We start from the raw sequence: 11,878 nt of genomic DNA, 5'->3' as shown, positions 1-11,878 counted from the left end.
CTGCCCCTCTCCCTTCAAGCCCTGAGAAACAGTTGATGTGGGGTGGAAACTGCAACGATCGAGGGAGAGAGGGCAGATTGCTTCGTACAGAAAACAAAATAGTAAAGAAAACAAGTTTAAAGCAAGCAGTTTGCAGTTAGGGGCTTTCAAGTCTCTAGAATAGATTGCCTCATAGACTATCCGAGCTGGAAAGGGTCTTCCACTCTATTTCACAGAGAAGCAAATTGAGTTACAGACAGGGAAGTGACCTGCCTCCTAAGTCTTAATTGGGGGGGGCGGAGTTCCCGGGGCCCTTTCTCCATCTTTTCTGCACACAGAGTCGGAGGAAACGGGATGAGCCTGCAGGAGAGAGGAAGAACTTCCTGACTGTCAAGGGTAGAAGGTTTGGAAAGAAGAGGGGAAGGGTGAGGAGTGTGTCCATCCCAGGAGACTACCTTCCGTCTGTCCAAGCTAAGGAGGGAACTCTTTGGTGGAGGTCAGTCGCTGACCTCTGGGGAAAGTCCCTTTAAATCCTGCTCTTTTTAACCAGAGGCAAACCTCCAAGGCACACGTGACCGACCCCAAGGGTATTTTTTCACAGCCTAGGGCCGAGCCTGCTCTCAACAGTGGACGGAGGAGGGGCGGGGTGGGTCTGGGCGGAGCCCCGGCACAGCCCCTCCCCAGTATGCCTTCTTTACTCCGGCGGGTCTATCCTCTTGGGACCCCCCTGCGACCCTAGCGGAGCCTGGATCTGGGAAACCACTCCCAAGTTCGGCCTCAGTCTCCTCCAGGGGCCGCGAGGGAGAGGGAGAGAGATGGGGGGGGGAGGCGGTGCTGATTCCCAGAGAGGGCATAACACTCCAGCCGCTGGGGACTCGAGTCCCGAACCCTTCACCCAGAGACTGCAGGAAGCGCTGCTGAGTCAGCAGCGCGCGCTCCCGACCCTCCGCCTGTGCACGCCTGGACTCTGTCTGGGCCCCTCCCTCAAAATCCTCGCCTTCCCCTTCTCCCAACCGAGCGACTTGGTTAACTCCTTCCTACCCTGGACCACATGAAGCTGGAGGAGGAGGCTGAATAGGTGTCAGGGATGAGAGTAGAGATAGGGGAGGGGGTGGGGAAGTAATTCTTACACCTAGCCTAGAGCTACCGGGCTCCCCCCATCCAGGATGCAACTTCCCAGCTCGAGTTTTGGGGGAAGTTTTGAGCTCGAAAATTCTGATTCCTATTCTTGCCCTCCGTGGACTAAGTGCTTGCCTCAGTTCCCCCCCCGCCCCCGCCCCCGAAAGGAGGTTGGCATGGGCAGAGAGTAACAAGTTTTCTTCCTTCTACAGAAGATCGAGGAAAACATCCTTCCCACTTAGGCCGGCCCGAGTCCCGAGAAAGCTTTCCCACACCTGCCCCTGGGACCAAGGCACAGATCTCATTGGGCCAGAAAAAAGTACCCTGAACTCCCTCTAGGCTACCTATCTTTTCTCCCCCAAGCGCCTTGTCCCCCTGCCACTAGAGAATCTGCTTCAAGAAGAGCCCTCTTCCAGGATTTTTTTTTTCAGTCTGTCATTTTATTTTTTTATTTAAAATTTCCATGAAAAAAACTCCCTCCCACCTCCCCTCCCCCACCGAAAAAGGAAAAAAAACCCTTGTAACAAATACGCATAATGAAGAATATGCATAAATTAATTCCTCACTGACCATGTCCAAAAAATACATATCTCAATCTACACCCTGAGTCCATCACCTTTCGCGCCCCCCCTCATCAAGTTCAAGTTCTTTGGGAAGGCATTTAAAGGGTTAAAAGCAGAGCGTGGAGGCGGGGCTGTCTTGGCGTCTAACACCCCTCTCAGGACCTCAGAGACCGGGGCGTGGTTAACATCTCTTCGCTCCTTCTCTCCCTCGCCTTAGCCCGCCCCTCCTGGCTGTCACTAAGCCAGGGGGCACATGATGCAACCCGCCGCTACCTCCATCACCCAATTGGCTGAAGCTCCCGGCGCCAGGCACTGGAATTGGTCGAAAGAGTCTGTGACGACAGCCAGACCCTGCCTTGTTCAGGGAGAGGGGAGGAGAGAAAAAAAGAAGAGAAGGGGGGGCGGCAAAAAGAATCGCGCGGGGGGGCGGAGCCCAGGCGCTGAGCTCGCGCCCCCCGCGCGCCAGTCCCGGGGCTGCAGGGAGCGCAGCGCGCGCGGCCCGGGCCCCGGACACCGGACGCTGCACCGGACACGACCCTCCCTGGAGCTTGGATAACTGCCCACTTTGGACACCGCACCGGACACTGCCCCTCACTGGGCCGGACACTACAACGGACACTACTTCCCAGCCCCGGACATTGCTACCTCCTCCCCCCCGGCCTGGAGTGTGTCCCCCCCCCCACAGGCCCCAGACACTGAATCTCCCTCAGGCTCTGCATAGAGTCCTACTGCACCCCAGCTTCAGACCCTGCCCTATACCTCAGCTTCTCCTGGCCCCGCACGCTGCCTCCTTCTTTCTTGGCCCAAGTCCCGCGACCTGACTGTTTCCGCGACTCCCCACCCCCAACCATCCTCCCCTCCTGCGGCTCGACGCAGCCGCCTGCGCCCCCAAGCCCCCTGCTGTCCGGATGCCTCTCCCGGGGGGGCTCTGGTGGCTCCTTTGCTGCCGTCGGGGCTTCACTCTACTGCGGAGGGACTACGGGGACGGAGAGCTTGGCGGCGACGCGGACGAGGACGAAGACGAGGAGACCTTTGAGCTTCGGACCCCGGGTTCGGTGAGCTGCGGGAGGGTAAGTTCGGGAGGCTTGCAGTTCTATTCTTTCTCTCCAGCCGGGCGTCTTTCCCTACTCCTCCAGACCCTTGTGCTGTCCCCGTCCCTTTGAGAGGCCAAAGTGGGCGGGGGAAGGGAATCTTCTCTCCCAGCCCTAGGATTTCTGTCTTCCCTCTCAGGGGGCAGAGGGGCAACCCCAGGCAGGACCTTTCTGATGGCCCCACGCGGCACTCTGGGGCGCTGTCCACCTGCTGGGGCCCAGAGGCAGGGGAGGCGTCACGCGTGGCCCTGCCTGGCCCGGCCTCTCCCTTCTTCTCCTGGCCCGCGTCCCGTCCCGTCTCCTTCCGCCTCCGCCAGCACAGAGGAATGTGGAGAGTCCGGCTAGGCGACTCGGACTCCTGAGTCCGCTCCGCTCCCTGACTGCCAGGGCTGGGGCCAGAGACATCAATTCCTTTGGGGGAGCTAGGCGGGGTAGGAGGGAACCTGATATTGAGTTTTGTGTTGTGGGTTAGGGTCCCTACTGTCGTGTACCCTTGAACACTCTTCATCCACCCAGTACAGAGCTTTCCTTCCCCACCCCCCACCCCCGGTGAGCCAGTGGAAAACCTCCAGGGAATGAGGGAAGACTCACTTGACTCCCCCACGTGGGGAAACTGAGGCAAGGAGTGGGTAGGCTCTGAACCTTCACTCTCATACCACTGACATAAACCAAGAGTCTTCCTTGTACAATGGGGGTCCGAGCAGTCTTTCCCATTCTCCTCAGTGTTTCCTTCCCACCCGCCCTGGGGTCCCCGGCAGGCCTGGTGGCTGAGTGCCCGGGTGGGGCGGGTTGCACCGCGGGGCCGGCGCCAGCACCTGGCGGAGGCGGAGGGAGGATAAATATAGAGGGGCGGGGAGTGACAGGGGGTGGAGAGGGGAGAGAGAAGAGAGGGAGGGAGGGAGGGGGGGGTTGCCAACTGAGGGCAAGGTTGTGCTTTGCCCCCCAAAAATCGCGGCTGAGATTCCACCCAGAACCTTAGAAGGACAGGGTCCTCCTAGAAGGAGAAAGGACCTAAGCAATCTCAGAGAGGAACTGGAAGTCCCCAAGCCCGGATAGGGTCGTCGCTCTTCGCCTCACCACCCTCCACCCCCTAGAGCTCTGGGGACAGGTGTCCCAGGTCCCCCTCCCACCCCTCTCTGTCCCTCTTTCCCCCTCCCTCTTTTCTTTCGCTGCTGCCCGGCCCGGAGCGCACTGGTACCGTGGCGCGGTTCCCGCTTGGCGAGGTTCCCGGGCGGGTTTATGGACTCTTTCTTGAGCCCCTGTCTTGACAGAAGCGCCTGGAAACTGGTGGACAACCGGGAAAAGTGTCCAGGGCCGGTGAGCTAGAAGCCCAGGCTCATCGGAAGGGAAAGGGGACTACTAGTGTCCCACCCAAATGCGCGCGGTCCTCCGAGGTGCCCCCAGTAGAGGAACCCTTCCCAGTCCTGGGCCGTGGGTGGGAAATTAAGGAACACTAGAAGCCTCATTTAAAGGAATCCCCTTTCCCCTTGTATGTCTTCTTCCTTTCCCTGAGGTCGACCAGCGGCTTGCAACGACCTGCTCAGAGGGAGGGAAGGGAAGATTGGTAATGGGATAACTGAATATATCTTAGAAGGGTAAAGAGTAGAGTGGGCTAAACTTTCTTTTTATCGTCCCACTCCAGACCCCACGACTGTAGCACATTCTGACTGAAGGGAGGGGGGAAGCAGAGGAGCTCCATTTCTAGACTACCCGGGGAGAAGCGATACCCGCGTACTTCTCGTTGATTAATCCCTTAACTTGTGGAGCCTCTGAGGCAAAGTCTAGGGATGCGGTGTAGCCAGGCCTCTGATCCCTCGGCATCTCTTTCCCATCGCTGCAGGGCCCACTGGAGGTGACGCTAACACAGCCCGGAAGAAGCGGGCCGGGCTCGGACAGGTAAGCGTATTCCTTTCTCACTGTCCTCCCATTTTATCTTTCCAAGATCTCTGATCCCCAACACCTCCCATTCCTCTTAGTCCTCACCCTCCCACCGGGTTAGGCAATAAGGAAACAGCTCCAAGCCGGACGCTGTGGTTTGGCTGGGGTCCGGGAGGGGGTGGTAGTAAGGGAGGCGGTCTGGCGGGGGATATAGAAAGGGGGGCTGGTGGTCTGAGCTATTTTTGGAGCGAGGTCAGTACTGCCTAGCGGTTCCCACAGGCAGGGAGGGAAGGGACTCAGATTGAGACATTGTTGTCTCCGCCCCTCCCCCCCTCCAACCCGCACTACGGGAATTCCAGATTTTTTTCTTGCCAAGGGAACACTGAGTCTGGAAGGGTTCTGATTGGATTAGGTGCGACCTCTTTCTGGGAGATAGGAGTTCCTCAGACCTACTAGTTGCTCCCTTCACTTTCCCTAGGCTGCAGGGCTCTGAGGAAACGAAAAGCCTTATACCGGAGCGAGGTCTCCCTGAAGAGGAACCTGACGTCATTGTCAAAGGTGGGGGATCCCCTCCATCAGTCGGAACCACCACTTCAACACTCCCAACTCTGAACTCTCAACACACTCATCAGTGAATTCCTATCCTTCTGATTTCTCTTCTTTCCTTCCTTCCCTTCCCACCAGGTTGGCTGCAGCGGGAGCCTCGGGGAGGCAGTGCCCGGCCCTGGCTGCCCCCCCGCAGGGCCTGGTTCGTGCTCACTCGTGACTCCTTGGACCAGTTCAGTGGGAGCGGAAGGGGGGCCCGGAGGCTGGGGAGCCTGGTATTGACCAGTCTATGTTCTGTGTCAGGCCCTGAGCGAAAGCCCAAGGAAACTGGTGAGACCCTTAGGACAGATACTTTCTGCTTACCAAACAACTTTTTGCTTTCCCTAGGGATCCTTCCCTCTATAGCCATGGACACTTCCGTCATAGCTCCCCAGGACTCCTCGATGAAGGATGAGTGAGTGATCTTTCTTTGCCCTTCTTTCTCAGGCCTGTGGTCAGTAACAGTGTCAGGCCGCAAACATAGTGTCCGACTCTGCTCTTCTCGGCTAGCCGAGGCTGCCCGCTGGGGTGCAGCACTTCGGAGTGTGATTGCTGGGAAGGCGCCCCTGGAGACCCCTACCCAGCTCCTACTTCGGGATATTCAGGTATGGGAGAATCTGGCTAAGAGTCTGGTATGTTGTCATACCAGAGTGATAGCGGGTCATCGTGGCCACAAAGAGAGATTAGGGAAGAGTCAGAATGACTCCCCCCCCCCATCCGGCACCCATCCAGTGATCCATTTCTTTCTCCAATCCCCCAGGAGAGTGGAGGAGACTCTGAGGCTGTGGCCCTGATTTATCGGAGGAATCCGATCCTGAGGCACACAAGCAGCGCCCTTTATGCCCCACTCCTGCCTCTGCCCTATGGGGTTGGCCCTCCAGGTGAGCAGTTTAGGGCTTCAAGGTGTGGGAGACAGGGAAATATGACCCCCCAAAAAAAGTTGGCACTCCACATTTGGGGCACTGAAAATGGAAATAAATGAACATCCCTGGAAAAGAGAAGTTGCAAAGCATAAGGAAAACTCTGGCCTTGAAATCCAAATTCTGACTACATAACACTTCTTACCTGTGTTGACCATGGGCAAGCCACTTAAACTCTCAGCTCCAGTTTCCTCATCTGTAAAATGAGGATGATAGTACTTTCTATGCCTAACTCACAGGAAAATGCTTTGCAAATATTGCATTTTTATTATTGTTATAGTCCACTGGGAATGATTGATTTCTCTTAGGGTATCACCCCACTTCCCCAATCCTGTATAGTTTGTTCCGGACTTCACCCTGCATTCCTTCGGACCCCTTGTCTCTCCTCCTATAAGTCCCCAAGCCCAGTGTGAACCACCTTCAATCTCCCCACCCCCAACCCTCATCACTTCCCCACCAGGTCCGGGCTACGCGCCACTTCGAGAGGAGGCGGTAAGGCTGTTCTTGGCCCTGCAGGCCCTAGAGGGGGCGCGGCGCCCGGGGCCGCTAATGCAGGGCGTGCTCCAGACCTGCCGAGACCTGCCGGCGCTCCGGGACGAACTCTTCCTGCAGCTGGCCAAGCAGACTTCGGGCCCTGCAGGGCCCCCAGAGTCCCCCGCCCCTAACAGCCCGGCTGCCCTGCGATACTGGCAGCTACTCTGCTGCATGAGCTGCACCTTCCGGCCTGGAGGGGTCGTTCGGAGGCATCTGCTGGGGCACCTGGAGAGGTGAGGGCAGAAGAAGGTGATTGAGGACAGGGCAGGGCAGGGAAGCCAGAAAATGATGGGTACCATGGAGGTACAATGAGGGGTGAATGGAAGAGGACCGTTAAGGTCGGGACACTCAGCCAATCTTAGAACAAGAATCTAGCTCCCCTCCCCCCCAATGGTGCCATATTAAGGTGTGAGAGATGTGGAGGAGGGTGTCAGGAAAGGAAAGTTGGGGAAAGCAGACGGAGAGAAAGGGGACAGGAAGTTTAGAGAAAACAGGAATGTCCAGGATGAGAGAAGACGATGAGGGTTGCAGGCTGGAGGGCACAGAATGGAGGAGGGTTCCTATAGACAAGGAAGGGATACCTGCTAGTGCTCTGAGCCTGAATATCCTTCCCAGGACAGAGAAAGCATTCCCTGACACCGAGCTGGCTGAGTATACACGTTTCATCAGGAAGGCTCTGGGGCGCACTCGGGGCAGGGAGCTGGTGCCGTCTTTGGCGGAGATCTCAGCTCTCAGCCAGCGTCAGGAGCTTCTATGTACTGTGCACTGTCCAGGAGCAGGAGCCTGCAGCGTTGCCATTGACTCACACACTACTGCTTCGGAGGTGAGTGTTGGGACAGCGTTCCAAGATTATGGACACTGTAAACCCCTTAGCCCAACGGGAAGCAGCTAGTTTAAGTTATACAGTCATAAAGTGCCAGATTGGAAGGAACGTTAGAGGTCATCTAGACTAAGAGTTCTAAACCTGCCCCCCCCCACCAGGTCAGCTGAATAGATTTTTAAGATTTTGTTTCTACCACTGTAGGGCAGGACTCTCTCTTCTCAGTTTCTGTGTATGTGTCTCTCTATCTGTCTCTTTGTCTCTGTCTGAAAAAATGGAGGGAATTTGTACTAAATTACTTTTGAGGTCCTTTCCAGGTATAAATCTATGAACCTATGGCTTTTCACATCACTATTTCCCCTTGACAGTAAGGTGACCCTAGGACTTCTGATCTCTGAGATTATGGCAGTTAGGTGAAGTGAAAGAGAAGTTATGTCTCTGCCTCTTAAGTAATTTGTGTGACCCAAGTCTAGTCACTTAACTTTCCTGGGGTCTCAGTTTATTAAGGGTAAGACATTCGCCCACCCCTCTTCGCCTGCCTTACCCCCCACCAGGTGACTCGGGAGCTCGTGGGGAGGCTGGGCTTGGCTCGGAGCCGAAACGCGTTCGCGCTCTACGAGCAGATGGGTTCCCAGGAGCGGGCCCTGGCAGGAGGGGCCCTCGTGGCTGACGTGCTCACCAGGTTTGAGAAGTAAATGTCCAGTGCTTATTCTAGCTTTTGCCTTTTCCAGTCCTCTCCCCTCCGCCCAATCACAACCTTCTCTTCCCCACCCCCGCCTTCCGGTGGACCACACCCTTCTCGAAACCACTCCTTCAATTTCACATTGACCCCACCCCCTTCCATTTCAGGCTCCTCCCCTAGCCCTACTCCTGGCTTTGTTCCTTCTAGAGGCTGGGGTCGTCGGGACTCCTCCTCCTAAGCCCTCGGTTATCTGTTTCTCTGCTTCGCAGTTTGACTGCAGAGGAGGCAGAATCTTCAGATTCGGGCTGGAGGCTGTGTTTGCGTCTACACGGACCTCTGCATCCTGAGGGGCTGCCTCCAGACGGGCATGAACTACCTTTCCTATTTGAGCAGGTGTGGATCCCTGAATATTGGCATCGTTCGCGTGAGCGCGCGCGCGGGCGCGGACACACACACACACACACACACCCACCACTACAAACACACCAATAAATCCTTTCCTAAGTTGCCCTTTAGCTGGCTGTCCATTATGCCCAAGGGTCACTCCTGCTATGCTTTGCTTCTTGGGCTCCCTCTGCCTCCTAGATGCCCCGTTATTCCCCCATCCCCAAACTGTCTTCACCATCCCCTCACGGGTGTCACCTCTACAGGCCCACGCTCTGCTGTTGCGGGGCCGGCCGCCCCCGCCCGAGGACACGCTGAGGGCCTTGGCCGCCCTGCGCCTACAAAGTCTACACCGTGACTTCTCACCTCTGGCTCCTCTTCCTCGTCTAGACCGCCTGCTGCCCGCTTCAGCCCTCACCCGAGAGACCCCACCCTGCCCAGCCCCTAGAGCTCCTCCTACCGCCGCCCTGCTGGCCGGGGCGCTCTGGAGTCCAGGCTTAGCCAAGAGGAGGGCAGAGAGGGCCAGGCGTGGGGGCGCGGTCCGGAGTGGGGGTCCCGGGGCCCGCGATGGGGGAGGCGCTGGGGCTGCTGCGGCTGTCCTGGGAGGGTGGAAGCAGCTTCGAGGAATGGGCCAGGCCGAGGCGATGGCGACCTACTTGGCTTTAGCTGCACAGTGTCCAGGTTTCGGTGCTGCCCGGTATGACGTCCTGGAACTGAGCACGGTGAGAAGAGAGGGCGGAGAAAACACCTGAAGTTCACCCAGATCTCTTCTACTTTTTTCACGATTCCCGCTTTCCCAACGGAGTCCACGGGTGCCCAGTATCTGCTTTCTAGGGATGCCCTTTCCTTCATAAAAGGCTGGAGGACGAAGAAAAAGTCCTCTGTCCCCAGAATACTACTGTCCTTGGGTACCCACCCTCCTATAGGAGCCTTCTCAATTTGGATGGGGATTACTTCCTCCTCAGATCTGTCACCTTCTAAACACAGCCATTTTCCTGCTCCTTCCCCGACTGAAGAGTTCCCTCCTCGACTTTACTCCTTTCTTTTGTCCACCAGGAGACAGGGGGTGGTGTCCCACAGCAGCTCTGCCTTGGTGTGGGGGCCAAGACCATGTCCCTATCTCGACCAGGAGAGACTGAGCCCATCCACAGTGTCAGCTATGGTCATGTGGCTGCCTGCCAGCTAACTGGGCCACACACTCTGACACTAAAGGTTGGGGACAGCCAGCTGCTCCTACAGAGCCCCCAGGTAAACTGAAGTGGAAGGATAAAAGGGGTGTAAAGGTAGCCAAGATAGGAGTACAGAAAGATGAGAGTGATGACCTACCTAGATGTTTAATGGCCTTCACTTTCTGATTTTCTCAAGGTGGAAGAGATCGTGCACCTAGTGAATGCCTACCTGGCTAGCTCCACTCCTGACAGATCCTGCAACGTTGTCACCCCAATAGAGCTGCCAACCATACCTTCCCCTGTCAGCCAGAATCCAGGCCTTGATGACCACCAAGTATAATCTGGCTGTTTTGGTCGTCAGCAGCTGCGAGACTCGGTGCAGTGGTGGAATCGTGGCTTGCCCACACTTGAACATCTATCACAAGTACCTAGGTTTTGGACTGCTCTGGAATTTTGAGAACCACTGACTCACCCTACCACACACAGTAGCCCTGCAGGGACAGGGCCCCCACTTGTCATCTCCTTCCCCTGCACCCAGGGGCCAGGATTTTGACAGGCACGGACAATTTTCTAGTATGTTTCTTAATTTATTTGTAGAAGAAAAGAAAAAAATCTTTATTTACACAAAATCTTCCTATGAGAGTGATGTCAGCAGCCCATGACTACCTTAGCATAAGCTGTGGCCCACAGTTACTCCCTTGGGATCAGGCCCCACCTCCCACCCCCATGTTCTGGGCTTTTGCCAGGAGCCTGGACACCACTGGGACACCACCCATCTTGACCTTCTGACTTTAACTGGGACAACTCAAGATGCTGCTCAAGGGTAGTGGGTGGAGCAATAGGGTAGTAACAGAAGCTGATAATTACTTCCTCTTCCCTTCTCCTAGTGGTGTGGGGGCGACATTTTGGCGTCCCTCAGGCTGGAGGGAGGCTGAGTCACTAGCATTGACACTTTCAAATTCCTGTACAGGTGTCCGGTCTCTGCCCACACCCTGTGATCATGACTAGCATCCCTGCTGGTCCATCTCTAGCACCTCTGATCTCTCCTTATTAGAAAGAAGGTTGGGGCAGTACTAACACCATATGCTGAAGGGAAGCACTCTAGATTGGGAAGGAGTGTCAAAGCCATGGATGGGGACACAGTGGGTAGCCCCATCAATGAAAGGAAGTCTGCTTAGTATGTGGTCAGCCTTTCTCCCTTTGTTGTTCAGTTGTGTTCAAGTCTTCATGGTGCCATTTGGGGTTTTCTTGGCAAAGGTACTGGAGTGGCTTGCCATTTCCTTTTCTAGCTCATTTGACAAATGAAGAAATTGAGGCAGATTTAAATGACTTGCCCGGGGTCATAAAGCTAGTAAATGTCTGAGGCCAGATTTGGCCAGTCTTCCTGACTCCAGGCCTGGCACTCTATGCACTGTGCATACGCCTGTCCCTTTCTTCCCTTACTCCTTGCTAGGCCAAAGGCAGGAGTCTTTAGAAAGGAGGGAGATACCCTAGTCTGTTTGCTTGCCTCAAGTTTGAAGATCAAATAGAGGTGGGCTCAGCTGGCTGCCTTTTACTTAACCCATTCTCCCTTACTCCCATGTTGCCCACATCCTTGTCCCCACAGAATCAATGGCTTATAGAATTTCTAGTTAGAGTGAACCTTGAGAACTTGACACATAAAGATCAATTAAAAGAAGTCTGAGGATGTGGAGCCTGGAGAAGAAACTGCAAGGTTAGGGAGAGTTTTGGGTACTTGAAAGGCTTTCTTATAAAAGAAGGATTAAATTTGTTCTGTTTGACCCCAGAAGGTACAAATAGGAGTAGAGGATAGAAACTGCAGAGGCAAATTAGGTTTGACATCAAATAAAACTTCCTAACAATTGTAGCTATCCAAAAGTGGAATGGGTCATATCAAAAGGCAGGGCATTCCTCCCATTAGAAGTCTTCAGCCAAAGGCTGGATGAGTATTTGTTGGGATTCTTGTTTGAAGGCTGGACTAGATGTCAATGGAGCTGCCCTCAATCTCTTAAAAAAAAATTCTAGGCTTGGTCAAGGCTAGTTCTATGTTATATATAAGGGGAAACTGAGGCTTAGAAAAGGAGAGGAACTTGCCCAACCTCACCCAGAGTTTAGATTCAAATAGTGACCTGAATACAAACCCAATGCTTATCC

The 11,878-nt window shown here is 55.2% G+C and overlaps 1 protein-coding gene across 5 annotated transcripts; it reads left to right on the top strand.

The window, feature by feature from the left end:
- The first annotated feature begins 17 nt into the window (after positions 1-17).
- PLEKHH3 (pleckstrin homology, MyTH4 and FERM domain containing H3) lies at positions 18-10,353 on the top strand. Of its 5 annotated transcripts, none has more exons than XM_020972755.2 (13): positions 18-2,716; positions 4,593-4,648; positions 5,109-5,188; positions 5,315-5,506; positions 5,663-5,820; positions 5,976-6,096; positions 6,596-6,902; positions 7,285-7,492; positions 8,044-8,180; positions 8,441-8,564; positions 8,822-9,277; positions 9,612-9,803; positions 9,921-10,353. In XM_020972755.2, the coding sequence occupies exons 1-13, from the start codon at positions 2,570-2,572 to the stop codon at positions 10,062-10,064; spliced, it is 2,322 nt and encodes a 773-aa protein (XP_020828414.1). In that variant the 5' UTR covers positions 18-2,569; the 3' UTR covers positions 10,065-10,353. The 5 variants fall into 5 exon arrangements, with proteins under 5 accessions (XP_020828414.1, XP_020828413.1, XP_020828412.1 ...); XM_020972754.2 differs by having other exon boundaries at positions 18-2,731; positions 8,044-8,171; XM_020972753.2 differs by having other exon boundaries at positions 18-2,731.
- Positions 10,354-11,878: the final 1,525 nt, after the last annotated feature.

This window comes from Phascolarctos cinereus, unplaced genomic scaffold, assembly GCF_003287225.1.
Source record: "Phascolarctos cinereus isolate Bilbo 61053 unplaced genomic scaffold, phaCin_HiC Scaffold_5;HRSCAF=322, whole genome shotgun sequence".
Taxonomy (NCBI): Eukaryota; Metazoa; Chordata; class Mammalia; order Diprotodontia; family Phascolarctidae; genus Phascolarctos; species Phascolarctos cinereus.
The sequence above is the reverse complement of the archived record's forward strand: the minus strand, read 5'-3'. Positions and strand labels throughout refer to the sequence as shown.

Coding starts and splice junctions, on each gene's coding strand:
- PLEKHH3 (XM_020972753.2), top strand. CDS start 2,570: ATGCCTCTCCCGGGGGGGCTCTGGTGGCTCCTTTGCTGCCGTCGGGGC. Junction 5,189..5,314: donor ACCTGACGTCATTGTCAAAG/GTGGGGGATCCC, acceptor CCTTCCCACCAG/GTTGGCTGCAGCGGGAGCCT. Junction 8,181..8,440: donor GTGCTCACCAGGTTTGAGAA/GTAAATGTCCAG, acceptor TCTGCTTCGCAG/TTTGACTGCAGAGGAGGCAG.